Source organism: Myxine glutinosa, chromosome 5 (assembly GCF_964187855.1).
Source record: "Myxine glutinosa chromosome 5, kmMyxGlut1.1, whole genome shotgun sequence".
NCBI lineage: Eukaryota > Metazoa > Chordata > Myxini > Myxiniformes > Myxinidae > Myxine > Myxine glutinosa.
In genome coordinates this window covers 29,300,868-29,318,307 of record NC_136265.1, presented here as the reverse complement: position 1 = coordinate 29,318,307, position 17,440 = coordinate 29,300,868, and the positions used below count along the sequence as shown (strand labels likewise).

Below are 17,440 nucleotides of genomic sequence, written 5' to 3'. Positions count from 1 at the left end.
GAAAAACACACAAACAAAGTGTCTGTACAAATGTGTCTATGAAGACAGAGGATATGACAAGCAGCGTTCTGGAACAATGATCACCGAGACAATTTAAAAAGCAAAATTATTTCATGTAATCTTTACATTTTCACTTCTCATCCGGGGCACATGAACAGAATGCATCACAAAGCAGCGAATATAACTCAGGTGATCATCCCAATCATTTCTGTGAAATCCCCAACTTCACAAGTGTTTCACGGAAAGTAGGGACGCACAAGTGATGTAATTTTGTGTTCTTTATATATTTTATATCGAGTATATGATATCATCCCTCAAGTGTCCAACTTCAACCCTTAACCAGGGATTGCTGCTTGATCGACCATCGACCTCTGTTACCTGTTGGAGGGCTGGATGATCTGGCCACTCGTCCATCAGCTGGCAAACGCGTACGCGCAGCGAGTTGAGCGGAGAGAGGCAGCGTGTGGATTGCTCTGGGCAAGGGGACCTGTAGAAATCGTATGGGACACCGGGACGCTCCAAACCGAATCCGATCTCAGCGTCGTCGTCAGAACCGCCCTCTTGGCTTTTCAGTCGCACCGCAATCCGAGGCAACTGGGACATCAGCAGGTGTGAACCCAAGAGGTCTCGATCAAAATCTTCACCTGCTGCAATACGTGAGGAAACATTATGAATCGGTACCGTTTCCGATTGCTCCTCATTGTTGACTGCCACAAAGCACCTTGATGAGACCAAAACAAACATCATAAATGGCAAACACGGCAACAGATCGGCATTATGTGCAGCTCCAATCACAAATCTGCTTATTGTAGACATTACATCAGAACTCAAAAGTTCATCATCACAGTTGTGTGGGCCCTAAGCAACGTGCGAGTATGTGGTGCAACCAGAAAATGCTCTTTCTACTAACAAGTCACGTCGACAAGTCACGTTTACAAACGTCACATCCTGTACATTCTCCCCTCCATTTCCCCCAACATATCCTCCACCTCCTCTTTATTGCAAATCGATTTTGTTTTCTTGTGCGTATAATATGCAGATTCAGAAATCTGAGACTAGAATGCGACAAAAAAAAAAAAAATGTGGTAAGCAGTGGTTGAAATCTTGAGCACCACATTGACCTCACCATTGAAGGCAGTGTTCAATACCAACGTAGCAGTGAGCCGGTAGGCCGGGAGCAATGAAACGAGGTGATCTTCAATTCGATGGTCAAGGCCCGAAGGCTGCAACCAAGGAGCTGTTGTCAATCCAAGGTACACCTCTTGGTGTACCCGCAATAGGGTCTGGACTGATTGAGGGCACATAGAGCCTTTGCCATATCTGTAATAGGTCTCGTCACCATCTTTCGGTGGTGGGTTCAAGATGGTCGACTCCTCTTGCGAGGGCGCTTCTTGATCTGGAAAATCCTGCGGAGAGGTCAAATCAGATTTCAGGGGAGAGGGGGTGGATTAACAGGATTACAATGAAAACGATAACGGGCACTCGGTAGAGCGCATACCTCTGCCAGGCTGAACACTGAACAGTTTATGTTTTGTATCCCACAGATAGGCCGGATCTGGCCCTTAACCAAAGTCGAATCAGCTTGTTCTTATCACCAACCCAACCCATCCATCTCGTCTCGTCATATCTCATCCACAACTTTTTGAAATATTGTGTTAAATGCCATTTTTGGCCTCATCTCTCAATGGTGATCACTTTTAAAAATTCTCTTTTCGGACCCAGATCTTCCCCAAAAATCAAATTATTTCTTGTCACACACCCAACATCTCCACCAAGTTTAGTCCGAATCCACCCACAACTTTTTGAGATATCGTGCTCAAAGACAGACAGACGTGAAAACATAACCCTCTGTCGGCCTTCAGTGGCGGAGGTAACATTAATACGCCGATGGAGGTAGAGTTCGCGGAATGTGTGTGGATTGCATACATTGTAGTGTTGAGGAAAGGTGAGTTGGAATGCCCTCTCCTCCTCTTCATCTTCATTCAAATCTACAACTGCCAGGCCTGAGAGGTGTTGCTCCGAGCGGAAGCGATACAGGCTTTGCTGTTCATGTTCTTTCTCTCTCAAGGACTGATTTTTCTCTTCCCAGAATCTCGCCAGCACCTGCTCACCAAAGACAATGTTTGTGAAGCAACAGGTAAACAAATCAATGGCGTAATCTGAAACGTTGCCTTCCCAACCTACCTGACACAGGTGGCGTGTAAGCTGCACAGTCGTGTGATCAAAGTAGCCAATCAATCTGGCATGGCTCTGGAGAAACAGCAATGCTAAAAGCAAAATCCTCTCGGCTCCTTCATCTTGCTCACTCTCCTGGTCGCTCTCTCCCTTTCTTTCTTGAGCCAAGGCCTGTGCCACAATTTCCGGTGCCTGTGGCTCGTTGCACAAAGCTTGGGCCAGTGCCAGCGCAGAGGGAAAAGCCTCACAAACAGTGGGAAAGCGAGCAATGCATGTAAGCAGACCAATGGCCGAGCTCTTCTGCTCTGCTTTCTCCTCCAGTGTTCGATGTAGCTCCATTGCCGCTAATCGTAAGCCATGTTGAACTTGCGCTATGCCCGCACGCAAAGGCAGCGCAATATCGGGTAGGCCAGAATGCTGCCTGGATAATCGGTGTGCAAACGAGAGTGCTGAGGCTTGCCAGGCCGCTTCCTCCCTTAGAAGGCCCGACGCTGCTCCATCATTTAGCAGACTCTCCAACAGGTTACACACACGTTCAGCCGAGCAAAGGTCGACGAAGAAGTGCTCAGCATCACGTACAAGGTGGGCGTAGGCCAGAGGACTCGGCCGCAAAGCCTGCTTGCGCTCCAATGCAGATATCTGTTTCTGCATATCAGCTTTACAATGCAATATGTGCCTAAAAAAAAGAAAAAAATACATTTTTATTTTTTTTTGTATACTGAATATAGCTCGTGAACTCGAAATACTTTGTATACTATATACTATACTTTGTATAGCTCGTGAAAGAGCTAACATTTATTTCACAAACAAATCAACCAGACAAACAAAATATATAAAAAGAGGGAGCGGAAGACAAGATGGGGAGAGAAGGGGAAGCACACAACCACAACATTTGAGAGCAGGGAGATGTGTGGGAGGGAGAGGGCTTGGGGGGAGGAGGCGTGGGAAGGGGGGTGGGGGGGGGGGGGGGTGGGAGAAGTATAATATATTTTATTATATTTATATAATTATAGTTATATATATTTTTATTATAGTTTATTATAGTTTATATAATATGGTTTATATAATAGTTTATTAATGGCCTTAAAATGCATGTTGCTGTTGTTGTATAGTTTATATAATAGTTATATTATATTATATATTATACTATTATAGTTATATTATAGTTTATTTTATTATAGTTATTATTATAGTTATATAATTATAGTTATATAGAAGTTATATATTTTTTTCTCCTTAGAAAGCTAGAGTTTAAAAAGCTTAGAGAACACAATCTGGATCGGTTTGTGTTTACTTTACCATTCCCGAACAACTATCCTTCGTTACTTGTTGCATTTGGTACCAAATAAAAGGAAATCGACTTCCTGGCCTGTTTTGGTCGAGTCCACATTTACGTTTGAATTATTTTAATAAAACGCTAAATGTTTTATATATTTTATTTATTCTGGTTTGCATGCAATAGGCCAGCACCAAACTAACGTCCTCATGTCGGAATCGCCTTAATCGCTCCAGCCGTTATCGTGTTCAGTTGGGCAGCAGTTTAACATTGTTTTTAGAGGGAAAAGCGCTCTCCTCCCCACATCCCTCACCCCGCCAGGTATTGAGGGTATGCCGCGGCACCCGGCCCGTCCAATTATCCGTCACACAAGTGGTTCATTTACTCGAATGCAAGAAAGCCTCCAAAGGTAAGCGGGGTGGGGAAAGGGGAAACCTCGACCGTTTTCATTGCTCACCATCCCACCTGCGTAATGCGTTCAAACAATCAATAGGATCAAGCACGTAATTAAAGGGCCGAAAACAAAGCATCGCAAGTCATGACGGAAACTGTACTCATCTCCGTACGACTTAACTATAGGCACGGGAATCCCATGGACTCAGGACGTCAATTCCATAAACAAGAGAAAAAGGGGATAGAGGAGAGGTTGGCATTTGAATTGACAATTGCGGAGGGAAGCAAGGAAGTGATTATTCATGAAAGTGTCACCCGCCGGAGCTCACGATGAAGAATAGAAAAATCTAGTCTCGGGATGAGAAACTAATTAATTAATTGTCACGATAAATGGTAAAAGAGACGAGGAAGGAAAGGAACTCTGAGAAGGCAGAGAATTGTGCATACTTTTCGCTTTTCAGGCAGCTGTCAGTGCCAAGTTGCCGAGAGCACATCAGGAGTCTACCAATTTTGGGTTGTAATAATGAAATCAACTCTGACAAATTCAGGTGTATTCAAACATGTTCAGGTATATTACAACAGCAATTCTCTAAAGAGTCTAAACAACGGCAGTTAGCAAGTTGCCCAACCTGATACGAGGGTGGCTCCGGCTGCGCTCCTGGAGAGCAAGGCCCGTCAGCAGTCTTGCGTCTAGGTCTCGAGCCTGGATCTCAGAGGTGAGGCGCTCCAACTGTCACCCAAAACGGGCGCAACATTGCAGCACCAAAAATAATTAATAAATGAAATAATACAACTTCCCTTACAAGGAACTTCGATGCAGGAGGAGACCATTAGGCCCATCAAAGCCTGCGCTAGTATTGACACTCTAACCATTTCATGACCAGGTCTGGTGAATCATTATTTATAAATACAATACAGTACACACAAAGGTGATCATTTAAATGGTATGTCACAAGACATGATGCGTTTCATCCTCGATTCAATGGAAACAACTGCCTTTGTCAATAAAGTGGCATTCAAAATGGCCGACATGCACCCACACATGTAATGGCACTAACAAAAGACGTGAGGACGCACACCGAAAAATAAACATGCTCGCCCAATTTCAAGGCAACACACGTGCATTGAAAAGTGAAGCAGAGATATTTTACCGACACTTCAAACTGCCCTCCGGCGTTAAAATAAACACACCTTATGCTGCGCATGCCGCAGCTTGCAGGCGTGTTTGAGTGTGGGGTCAAATAGCGAGCGGGGACGCCACACCAGCAGGGTAAGCAGACCAAGGTAGACCCAAAGTCGTGCTCGTCGTTTGGCCTCCCCCAATCCGTAGTCTTGCTCTTCTGTTCCACATTCCTCTGCCAATCTCGCCAGCAAATCAGCCACCTCCTTGGGTACAGATGGGTTCTGTGCCAAGGCAGACAGCCCATCCTGCAGTTCAACGAGGGTGCTGCAATTTGGTGAAGAAGAAGGCTGGTCTGCACCAGAAGGCTGAAGCGAGGAGGTGGTGAAGGCAAGATGGGCCTTCAGCAAAACGCGAAGAAAGTAGCTATCAGCCTTCCTGCCAAGGATTGAGCATGAAGGCGGAAATAAAATACAGATTATAATAATTATTGTTGGATCCAATAATTATTGGATGGGAAAGTAAATAAGAGAGACATGACATGAAGCTGGTGGACAAAAATGAGCACAAAAAAAAAAAAAAAAAATTGCTGCTGATGCCGTATAAAATTCGGAGCATTAACATTGCCAGAGCATTGTTCACGAATCCAACTGGAGCAATCAGCATACATTCAGCGAAATGATGCAGTTGGCTCAATGTTTCCATGAGATAGTTGGGCACCAATACCTGAAATCGAGCAAGATGGATGGCGACAGACCAGCCCAAAGGAGCGAAGACAGATGGTCGAGCTGAGCAAGTTGGGAGCGCCAGGCCCCCAACGCGACCCTTCCACATAGTGAAGGATCTAACCACTGGTGCCGAGTCTCTTCAGGATTCACAAGTGGGAAAACACAAAGGGACAAGCCGGTTGAGGATAGCACAGCCGGACCCTGTGAACAAAGATGAATACTGTGAGACTGTGCTGTCGTTGAAAAGGACTCTCGTTCCCATCAAAAGATGTTGCGCAAGAGGCCAAGTAGATAAGAGACCCTCTCCACCCCCGCTCGTTCAACCTCCAGAAAGAAATACTTTAAAATCATAAGCATCACACTTGAAACAATTCTTCACCTTTTGTCCGAAGCACTCACCTGCACAAGGCGGTTTTTGCCTGTGGAACCTTGAGAGAAGCTCGTGTTGTTCACCTTAGCCTGCCAGGAGGCCCACCAAGGCCCATCAGCTGCCAACACGCCCGACCATAGAGAAGAAAGAGCGGCAAGAAGGATGCCAGGCCACGTGAACTGCACCGCATTGTGAAGCTGCAAAGGTGCGGTGAGGTAAACGTTGTATTTTTTATTGCAAGTAAGACTATTTGAAGAGCCAATTGGAGAAACATTTGTTGGCCTCATCACTTCCACGCATCATCTGTGATGTCATTCCCATCTAATGTTGCGAATCAGAACAAAGGCTGACATTACTGTCGAAGAACGAAAAGGCAGCTTCACTGCACTTATTTGAGGTGAAAATGCCCTGCCTATATCACGTGCCCTCCCTCTTCGGGTGCACCGACACGCTTCAACAATACATCCACTCCTTCCCCGCCACACACCTTACGCTTCGGACTATTTCGACGATTTCTCTCAATTAGACGATTTTCATCCGTGCACATTATCCGATACACAAGTCCTATAATACTCTGCCCCAAATACCTTACCTCCCACCTCACTCACCATTTCCTGTCCATGCATCAGGGCCCAGAAGATTCCCAGAGAGTCAGGAGTAGATGATGGCAAGGACATTTGGAAGGCAAGAAGTTGCTCAACAGATGTTCCTAAGAGGCCATCTTCTTTTCTGCGCAAAATGAATGAGTATGTTGACTTTTTTGGAGTGAGATAAATAAAAGACTCACTAATAATAAATAACAAGAAGACGTCATGTAGAGCACGACACGTGCAAAATACACCCCTCCCAAAATAAAATGTTGTGCCATGGATACAATCAAATTGTCCATTTCATCAAGATTAAAACTGATGATCTTAATCAAAGCTCGGGTCAGTCATATTAAAATTCATGATTTTACAGATCAAAATTGACATTAGAGGTTTGACCTTTGACCTTTTGACCTCAAAAATAGTTGGCTTCCCAATTCAGTGACGCCCTATATGCAATTGCTGTTTAACTTTCAAGTTGATAGAATGAAAATGGACAATTTTTCAGACAAAAATTGATGATTTTAGTAGTTTGACCTTTGACCATCTACTGTTGCTAATCACAACAGAGTCTGATGTTACTGTCCGAGAATGGTTTCAAAACGAAAAGGCAGCTTCATTGCTCATTGGGGGTGAAAAAGACCCGATTCTGGCCTTCCGCCTGTATCACCTGAAAAGAGTTGGTTTTCCAATTTTGTGATGTACAATGCAATTGCTCTTTAATTCTCAGGTTAGGCCGAAAAAAATATATTGCTGGTCTCTGGTCAGACCAAAGTTCCAGAATTGATGCAGCGTTGTGGTTTTTTTTTTTTTTTTTTTTGAAAAGCATGGATTTTGAAAAGCTTTTTGAAAAGCGAAAAGCATGGAAAAGCATGGAAAAGCATATAGAGGTGTTTTTTGTGTCCTCATGCCTTGCTTTCCTCCTCATCTGCCGTGGCGCCGTCCAGAGAGAAATTAAAGACAGCCAATGGTTATCAATCATGGGCTAATTGAGTACCAGTTCACTGGTAATTCCCTGTTTGTCGTTAAAGGCGGCAAAAAGGGTTGGCGTCAGGAAGGGCATCCGGCCGTAAAACATTGCTTCAAAAAGGGGACCGAAAAACAACAACAACCACGGTTCCCGAAAAAGGCCAACCCCCGCTTGCGGGGAAAAATGGCCTCTAAAGGTGGTTTTTTAATAGGATTTGTAGGCCTTTTTTGTAAATAACGAACACAAGCTTAAGTTATTTTAAAATGTATTTATTCTGAAAATCATTACGTTCGTCGATACCAATGGCGACCCTCACAGACCCGTATTACCAGAGATAGCGCGCCGGCCCGGCAACAACAGGCGCGCACTGTTGTAGGTACCGTTAGAAATTTGAAAAAAAATAAAAATTGTTGACGCGCAGGGTCAAAATCGATGCGCACGCTGACCAGAGACTGGAAATATATTTTTCCCGGCCATAATTGGATGAAAATTGACGATTGTTCAGGTGAAGATTGATGATTTTAGTACACGGGAGACCTTGAGTTGACCTTTGACCTTAAAATAGTTTGTTTCCCAATTCAATGATGCACCGTGCAATTTCTGTTTAATTTTCAAGTCATTTGGATGAAAAATGCCAATTTTAGAAATTTCACCTCTTGATGACCTTTGACCTTAAAATCAATAGACTTCTTCCCTATGACCAAGTCTATCATCTGGTGAAGTTTCCTGAAGATCGCTTTAAAATTGTGGCCTGTAGGCGATTGATACACAGACAAATAAACAGAAAGAATAACGCACAAGACCAAGCAATATACGAGTACTTGAAAAATCTTTGATTTTGCAAGTAATAAATAAATCAAAGAAAATAGAATTAGACGCGCATGCGTCAATGGACATGTGTCTGCCCGCGTTAGATGTCCACCCACTGTAACATCTGATCTCAATTAAAGGTCACATTAAATATTAAAAGTCACCTGAGGGACAGAGAGAGAGAGAGAGAATACAATAGAGATAAGTAGAAGAGGAAACATCAGATGCTTCTAACCCGAGTTATGATCTGCAAAATGCTTTTCAAAAAGGACAATGACCTTTGACCTATTCCACCCAAAACTGAGTCAGTTCATTTTTGTACAAGTATTGCAGTTCATACGTTTTGCCAATTTTGGTTGGAATCCCTTCAATAGTTCACAAGCTATCGTGCTAATGAAAAGCTGCGACGCACGCACAGCACAGGGATGGACAATCCGAAAGCAGGGCCTCGGGCTGCGGAGACATAAAAAATAACGCAACACGATCCACCTAACCCACATTACCTTTCAGTGGTCAAGAGGTCCAGTAACTGGGCACAGACGCCGTACTGTGCAGCCAAGCCGACGTGTTCCATTGTGGGCAACAGCTGCACCTTCATCTCCAACTGTTGCAAGGTTGCCACGTCAAAATGTGTCTCATTCCGAGCTACACAATCCCGAGGTCCATGACCCGTCGACAGTCCAAAATGTTGGCACAGCTCTCTTGTGGCAACGAACGTCTCCTGCAGGCTTTTGGCCTCTGCTATAATAGAGACAAGGAAAACAAGCATTCTGAGTATTGCGCTGCAATACATGTCCCCTACCGGCAGTCTGTCGTCCGGAAAACTGTTGGGGAAATTACCAAAGTTCAAAATGCCATAACTTTGTGAAAAATGATCGAAACGCCGTGAAGTTCGAACTTGATCTGTAACTTATCATGAGGAAACCATGTACCAAGTTTGAGATCATTAGCATTAAGAGTTTAGAAAAAAGGTCCGGAAAACTGTTCTTTGCTTGACGGACTGACAGACTGACAGACGGACAGACGGAGGGACGGAGTGCAAACCTATAGTCCCCTCCTGTGTACACCAGTAGGGGACTAACAAGCATTCTGAGTATTGCGCTGTAATACATGTCCCCTACCGGCATTGGGTAGCACTGTCATAGAAGACAGTATTATGACTTACCGCACTCCAAATTATAGTCCGGAAAACTGTTGGGGAAATTCCCAAAGTTCAAAGTGCCATAACTTTGTCAAAAATGATCGAAACGTCGTGAAGTTCGAACTTGATCTGTAACTTATCATGACGAAACCATGTTCCAAGTTTGAAATCATTAGGATTTAGAGTTTAGAAAAAAAAGTCCGGAAAACTGTTCTTTGCGTGACGTACTGACAGACTGACAGACGGAGTGCAAACCTATAGTCCCCTCCGGTGTACACCGGTAGGGGACTAATAAAAAGTGACACACAAGTGTAAATAACTTCACAAGGAAAGACTGGAGGAGAAGAAGTGCCCGGGGTTGCGGGTGTGGAAAACTTACTGCCCGTTTCTGCTGCTGAGCATTTTCTGCTCAACTCCAACAGGCCCCAAGCTTTGACCAATGATTGTTGGAGGCTGGAAGCATTGCTCAGCAACCAAACTTTGCTCAGCTGTTGCTGGGCTTCAAACTCGCTTTGTGGAGGTGCACTGGGCATGATGAGGTGCGATCTGACCTCACCAATGTACTGCAGTACCTCCAAGGCCTCTGGTAGCTGCACAAAGAATAAGAAAACTATAATTGGTGGAACAAAGAAAGGTTTCATTATATCTTTCAACTTCAACAATATTGTACAACTCCATGTGTCGAACTTGGGCCGGACGTCTTGAAAACAAAGCTTGGGCGTCACCTCAAAGAGGAACAGTCATCAGCACAGCGCGGCCAACTTGACCAGAAATTTTAGCATTAATCACTGTTCCATTGCCTTCGTCGATAGTTCATTCGCCGCCAATTCAACATTAAAGCATCACATGATGATGACCTTTTGGCCACCATCAGTATAAAGACAAATCCCCTTGTAAAATCAATGGATTAACATTATTCTGTCTCATTTAAATAAAGGTCAAAGCCAAATTTGAAGCAAACTTGCACAGGCAACTGTCGGGTCAGACGATACAGCTCAAAATTTAGTCGTTCCATGTGACTTTTTCATCTCAACACAAAAGGTCTCGATACCAAGTCGAGGTGCAACTCCTTTGCACGGTTGATGTGTCTATTGTCCCCTAATGTCCTCGTCCACCATGCAACACACAGTATGATGTGTACAACAACACAACACACACAGTGCTTTATCGCCGGAAACGGTTCTCCATCAACTTCCGGTGTTCAACCAATCGACCACCATGACACTCTTTCCATTGTATTGGCTGAATAAGTCCAATTAAAGGCCAAAGATGCTGAAAGCCTAACAGTATTACTTAAAAAATATGCCTATCCCAATGGTTTACAGCAACTCGGGAAACACTCGCTTCAGTGCGTTCCCTCATAACCCGCCGAGTCAGGAGGAGGAAGCATCTACCGTTCCTTACGTAATATCAGGTACTTTCAATGAATCTAGCGTTATAAATTAATTTCCACGATTCAAAAATGAAACGCTTCAATTTTGATATGAGGGTACGTCAACAGATAAAACGACTTTTACTTTAACCAACGGCGTGCGCGTATGCTGTATTTTTCTCGCCGATAAGTCGATGTGGAGTACAAGTCGAATTGGCTAATTTCCCCATTTTTTAGCCGCGTCGCAGACGCTGCTCATAGAGTGCCCTCTGCTGTTGTTGTTGTTCTTTTTGTTCTTCTTCTTGTTCTTGCAGAGAAGACAAAACCTCAAAGCTCCACCCATTCTGGGAACCATAGCTCCACCCATTCTGGGAGAGCCTTCATATAAACAAATATCCACCATTTTATTAACTCGCATAGCTTTGAGGCCTGTTTTGTAGGCCCATGGTGTCTTCCTCTCTCACACAGTTTTATTTCAAATCAAATTCGATATATCATTTCATTTTTCACAGTCGCTAACATAGTTTTAGACTCGGTTGAAAAAAAACGGGAAGAAAATCCGATGAAAGTTGCCCTTTATAGAACGAAATGAATTCTCAAAGGCCTGTAACTTCAAGTCCATTGAGATATTTTTTTTTTAAATCGCGGCATGGTCAGTCATACACCGCCCGAAATAAGAGACGGGAAAATGCCGAGATATATATATTTTGTTTAAATCGCGGCATGGTCAGTCATACACCGCCCGAAATAACAGACGGGAAAATGCCGAGATATATTAAAAATTCGTCCATTTGATGACAATCATCACGATGAAATATTTAATTTATACGTCGTCACAATAATGTGGAGAGGAGCATAGCTTCGTTCACGTGTCGCCACACACGGGAAATTGCCGAGATATATATATTTTTAAATCGCGGCATGGTCAGTCATACACCGCCTGAAATAACAGACGGGAAAATGCCGAGATATATTAAAAATTCGTTGCCACACACGGGAAATTGCCGAGATATATTTTCACTTTGCACAAAAATAACATCAAGTAATCGAATCAATAGGAATGTCCTGTGCCTATAACATCGACGTTATAGGCACAGCTGCATCTAGGCATTGTGTAACATCGACGCGGCTTTTGTTTTAATTAAAACTTTTTGTACTTGTTTTTTCTTCATTCATAGATAAGTCCATTTTGAATATATGATGAAGCTAGATTGGCTAACCCCCGCTCTTGCAGGGAAAATGGCCTTTAAAATGCATGTTGTGTGTTGTTGTTGATGAAGCTAGATCAACTACCGTAGTGAGCAAAACTCTCGGTCAGATCCTATATATTAATTATGTGTTTCCAAGGTCATGAATATTAATTATGTGTTTCCAGGGTCATGAATATTAATTATGTGTTTCCAGGGTCATGAATATTAATTATGTGTTTCCAAGGTCATGAATATTAATTATGTGTTTCCAGGGTCATGAATATTAATTATGTGTTTCCAGGGTCATGAATATCAATTATGTGTATCCAGGGTCATGAATATTAATTATGTGTTTCCAGGGTCATGAATATCAATTATGTTTCCAGGGTCATGAATATTAATTATGCATTTCCAGGGTCATGAATATTAATTATGCATTTCCAGGGTCATGAATATTAATTATGTGTTTCCAGGGTTATGAATATTCATTATCGGTTTCCAGGGTGATAAATATTAATTATCTATTTCCAGAGTCATGAATATTAATTAGGATTACAGGGTCATGAATATTAATTATCTGCTTCCAAGGTCATGCACATTAATGAGCTGTTTTGTGCATATTATCTGAATTACTTTGTGGGACAACCTTTCGGACAAATTTGGAAAGCAATTTTTTTTTTTTCAACGTTTGTTATCATATGGAGGTACGGTATTTAAAACAAGCAAAATAATCATTTTCAGCACTGGCTAATAGCACATTTGCATTTTGTCGCAGTTCACGACTTAATAAACATGAACACTTGGACTCTTATTGTAATACAAGCCTTCGATGTTTGTCCACCTATATTTGCAGCCATGATTAGCCTTCTTGGCGTTATTGGTAGGCTACAACGGATCCTTCGCTTGACGCGAGCAGAGTCATGGTCCTCAGTGAACTTAACTTAAAAACAGCTGTGTACGAGTTGCGTGACTTCATGGTAGGCATTTGGAGATGCCGTTGTAAGGATGGATATATATGATCGGGATTTAAAGGGATGGATCAAGCGTAATTGGTGAGTGCATGCTCGTTATTGATTGGATAATTACCTCCGCCACCGAAGGTGGATGGAGGTTATGTTTTCACCCCTGTCTGTCTTGTCTTTTTCTCTGTCTGTGAACAATATATCTCAAAGAGTTGTGGACGGATTCGGGCGAAACTTGGACAGGTTGGTTGTGTGACAAGGACATATCAATTCAATTTTTGGTGAATATCCGATTACGGATCCAGATCAGAGAATAAAAAAATTTTAAAAGTGATTCTTCACCATCGAGTGATAGGCTCGGACTTGCAGGGGGGGGGAGAAGGATCGACTTGTACGCCAAATTAATCATGTTGTAATGATGGCTGCCCCACACGTTACAAGGGTGCACCCTTACGGAGGAGCGGGATCATGAGGTTTCTGCTTGAAGGTGTCAAACCATGAGACATTATTAGGAGAATGATGGCACAATGTCATATGAACGGTACGTCGAATGGTGTGAACGGTTAAGAAAAGGCCAGGCAGCCGACAGCACATGCTGGTCGCCCAGACCCCAGATTCATCGCAGAGAAAATGATGCCAAAGATGTATAGAACGATTACTTATGCCAAATACAGCCATTCAGAATGATTTGGGGGAAGTGGGAGGAAGGCTCAAACATGCCTTATAAGGCAAGGGACGACCCCAGGCTTTCTGCAGAGAACCTAAGGCAGCACTAGAATCATCCCCAGTATGCAGGTAGTGCTTCATTGCAGCCAGGTTGTCATTCAGGTCATCTGGCAACCTGGGAACACAAGCCATACAGTCATTGCTCCTTCAGATATATCCATTGAAAGCAAATCACCATTTATTACAATTCTTCTTATTTGTATATCTCACTGTGTGGTCCCTGTGAGCAACAGAAGGCTCTGTGGGACAGACTCTTCCAGCCAGGCCCAGTGCAGGGCCAGATTTCCCAGTATTCCTTCACCACAGGAAGAGACAGCACACGCCTCCCAGAACCATTCTCGGTGCTCTAGACACTGCTCAATCTGTGGAGGGAGAAGAGATAGAGGTAGAGCCATTAGTGGCTAACAAAATAATCATCGAGTGCAGGTAGAGAAACTGTCATATTTTTTAAAAGGGGATTAACCTGAGCCAGTGCAGAATCCGTAAACAGATGTTCCTCACTGTTGGCAGCAAACTGGATCGCAGAAAGCCAGGACTCCAGGAAATTCAAGGTCAGCCGCACCAGAGGATGCGGACAAGTGTCCTTTGGAAGCTCACCGGCACGCAAAACTTGGGCTGTACCCAACACCCCACGCACCTTGAGCTGGCCAGACGCTAACCTCTGCAGCTCCCACTGCTCCCGGCCTCCCTGCTGCTCACAAGTTAAGAGCAGCCATAACCGGTTGGCAAGAGAGGTGAAGCGAGCTCCAAACAACAATTGGCCATCTCTTTTGTGGCTCAAATGATGCAGCTGGTCAAGCAAGGGCACATCCCACCTCAAGTCCAGTGGCGATCCCAAAACCAGTTTGCACGCTTCAAAGGAAGAGTATTCTTTGATGCAAGACCACAACCGGTGCACCAGCGGGCTTTCCCAGATGGTAGAGATAATTGCAGCCGCCTCTCCCAGCAGCCGTTGCACTTTGCCAACGGTTTGCTTCCCTGACAGAAACTTCAACCAGGCGACACGAACATGCCAGTCTCCCATGCCGGCTCGCTCCATAACTAGCCATGCAGTGGCAGAAATTAGGCGGGTATCAACCTCGTAATGCGAAATGGCGCCGGAGTGCCGCGCAAACCTGGAAAGGCAATGCAGCAAGGCCAACGAGTCTTGCCACAGACTACACAGTCTCCAGTCCTTGCTGAGCTCACGCAACGAGGTAGCAACGCCAGGCCAAAGGGCTGGGACATGTGTGGAGACGTCACCGATTTCCAGCAGCAACCTGCTGAGTTGGTCCTTCACCAAGGCCTAAAAGGTAAAGAAAAAAACAAATCATGTGCGAAATAAATATTCACACTTAGGTAGCAAAACAGTCTTTTTAATCCAAAATAAATTCTGTTCAATCAACTAAGTTCATGTTCTTTCATGCTCCTCCGTTTCCCGCTCAAGACCTGTCTACTTGTCGAAAACTGTCCGGTCGCTGCCCAAGTCTGCACGGAGGTGAGTGCCAGTGCATGAAGTGGCGCCCATCCACATCGCCATCGCTGAAGTGCAGCATCAGCAGATGAGATTAAACCCGTGATATCCGCAACTGCACACACGTGTGGTACACCTTTTAGGCTCTCACAAGCATGCTGTGTTAAAAAAAAATTAGGGGCCTAAAAACAAAACTTTAAACTCTCACTGAAAGCCACAGGGGTGTAATGAGCAACTGTAGTAATTGGTCTCCAGGCAATGCACAAAGCCGAAGAAAAGGCAAGATATGGCATGGAACACGTCAGCAAGTGTACCGACACCTTAACTTCCTGTTAATTGGTACTTTTGGCCTTCCAAGTAGAAGCTTCTTGAATATTGACACAGCAAACAGAATAAAACCACCTTTAGAGGCCATTTTTCCCCGCTCAGCGGGGGTTGGCCTTTTTCGGGCACCGTGGTTGTTGTTGTTTTTGTTGGTCCCCTTTTTGAAGCAATGTTTTACGGCCGGATGCCCTTCCTGCCGCCAACCCTTTTTGTCGCCTTTTACGACAAGCAGGGAATTACCAGTGAACTGGTACTCAATTAGCCGACCTCGGAAGGATGACAGGCTGTCAACCCCCCTGGCGTTAATTCAGCGATCGACCGGGATTCAAACCCAGGATCCTAGGATCCTAAGCTGGCACCCTAGCCGCTAGCCCAACACCAGGCTTAGAATGAAAGAAACAGAATGAAAGAAAATAATAAAACAGCTTTGTAATTTACACGAAGAAAAAAGCAAAAACAAAAAACAACAACCTCTTCAACACAATTTGAAACCCTAATCACCTGACCTGACACCACCAAGTCTGGGAACATCCAATTGGGGCTAATTTACTATTTTGTCAGTTCATTAAATAACTGAAGGAAGTAATCAAAATTGTGAAAAAATTAATAATTCCTTAAAAAATAGTGTATGTGACATGCGTGTCAGGTAACAGGTGAAAGGCCCATTTGTCTTACCCTGCACATCAAGGCCCATCATTACTTGAAGCTGCAACATGAAGTCGCACATTCCGCCGGCAACTAATCCCCGAGATTGCAGCAGCAAGCGCAAGTCCCACCACGGGCCGCCAGGCTCAAAAACCGGAATGGGTCCATGTTTTTTAGATGTAGGTTTAAGCTCGGAAGCCACCTGTACAGGTGGAAACTCATCTAAGTCGGTACATAAGTCAGTGTTTGGGTCTTGGTCTGGAGCAGGCCCAAATCCCTCAGGACCTGGCACAAATCCGTGCAAGTATATCTCGGCACTCCGGTTCCGCATTGCACGAGAAATCTCTCCATGGCTGGGATCCATCGTCATGAATACCCTGACGGATATAAAATAAGGTAAATGCAGTCATGTTCAACAGGCCAACACCTCAACCAAATCACACCCTCGAGAAAATTCAAAATTATACAACAGGATTACAACTTAAAGAGCAGGAATCACCGCACTCACCTGAAGTCAGGATGCGGAACCACCGTTGGTACACTGCCGTCCAATACTCCACGTTCTCCCAATACAAGCACCCCATCAGGCTCCAGAACTGCATTCAGTCGATCCAGTACAGCAGGGCTGAGGAAGGGAAATGACGACATGAGATTCCACAGCTTATAGTTTACAAAGCCGAGGAATCGGAGAAAACCTACACACCTGCAGAAATTGACATTGTCCATGAGGAGCCAATGGCCAGCCCTCAAGGCTTGGACAAGTGGTCCGTCCACCCATTCGAAGGCCCCCGCAGCTTTGCCACCCTCTGATCCAGCCACACGTTTAGCGACGTCTGATGCCAGCTCACGGAGCTCCGTTAATACTGTGGATGGATTACATAATGATTGATACAAAGACAACAAATTGATCAAATTTTATTGATGAAATTACTAAGTAGCCCGACTGTCCAATCACAATAGAAGCAAACCAATCATTATGGAGTTGTCAGAGATCCAAAGGACAACTAAATATTTGGTTGGGAGGTGCAGCATTCATCTAGAATGTACAATGAAGAAGCAGGTACAGTCGTGGCCAAAAATATTGGCACCCTTTCACCTTTTTTCAAATAATGCACCATTTCTTCCAGAAAATAGTTGAAATTAAATAATCTTTTGGGATCCACAAATGTATTACTTTGGTTTGCAGTGGAACAAAACT

General features: G+C 44.1%; 1 protein-coding gene across 1 annotated transcript in view; it reads right to left on the bottom strand.

The window, feature by feature from the left end:
* Positions 1-17,440, bottom strand: part of MDN1 (midasin AAA ATPase 1) — a 125,963-nt gene that overhangs the window by 37,014 nt on the left and 71,509 nt on the right. Inside the window, exons 29-46 of the mRNA XM_068117494.2 lie at positions 16,946-17,105; positions 16,751-16,867; positions 16,273-16,619; positions 15,249-15,388; positions 14,284-15,105; positions 14,031-14,182; positions 13,815-13,935; positions 9,950-10,160; positions 8,933-9,170; positions 6,671-6,791; positions 6,092-6,259; positions 5,691-5,893; positions 5,036-5,402; positions 4,474-4,574; positions 2,185-2,851; positions 1,927-2,103; positions 1,127-1,406; positions 379-647 (exon numbers count right to left, since the gene is read on the bottom strand). Coding sequence (XP_067973595.2) covers positions 379-647; positions 1,127-1,406; positions 1,927-2,103; positions 2,185-2,851; positions 4,474-4,574; positions 5,036-5,402; positions 5,691-5,893; positions 6,092-6,259; positions 6,671-6,791; positions 8,933-9,170; positions 9,950-10,160; positions 13,815-13,935; positions 14,031-14,182; positions 14,284-15,105; positions 15,249-15,388; positions 16,273-16,619; positions 16,751-16,867; positions 16,946-17,105 — 4,661 coding nt within the window. The remainder of the gene's footprint in view (positions 1-378; positions 648-1,126; positions 1,407-1,926; positions 2,104-2,184; positions 2,852-4,473; positions 4,575-5,035; positions 5,403-5,690; positions 5,894-6,091; positions 6,260-6,670; positions 6,792-8,932; positions 9,171-9,949; positions 10,161-13,814; positions 13,936-14,030; positions 14,183-14,283; positions 15,106-15,248; positions 15,389-16,272; positions 16,620-16,750; positions 16,868-16,945; positions 17,106-17,440) is intronic.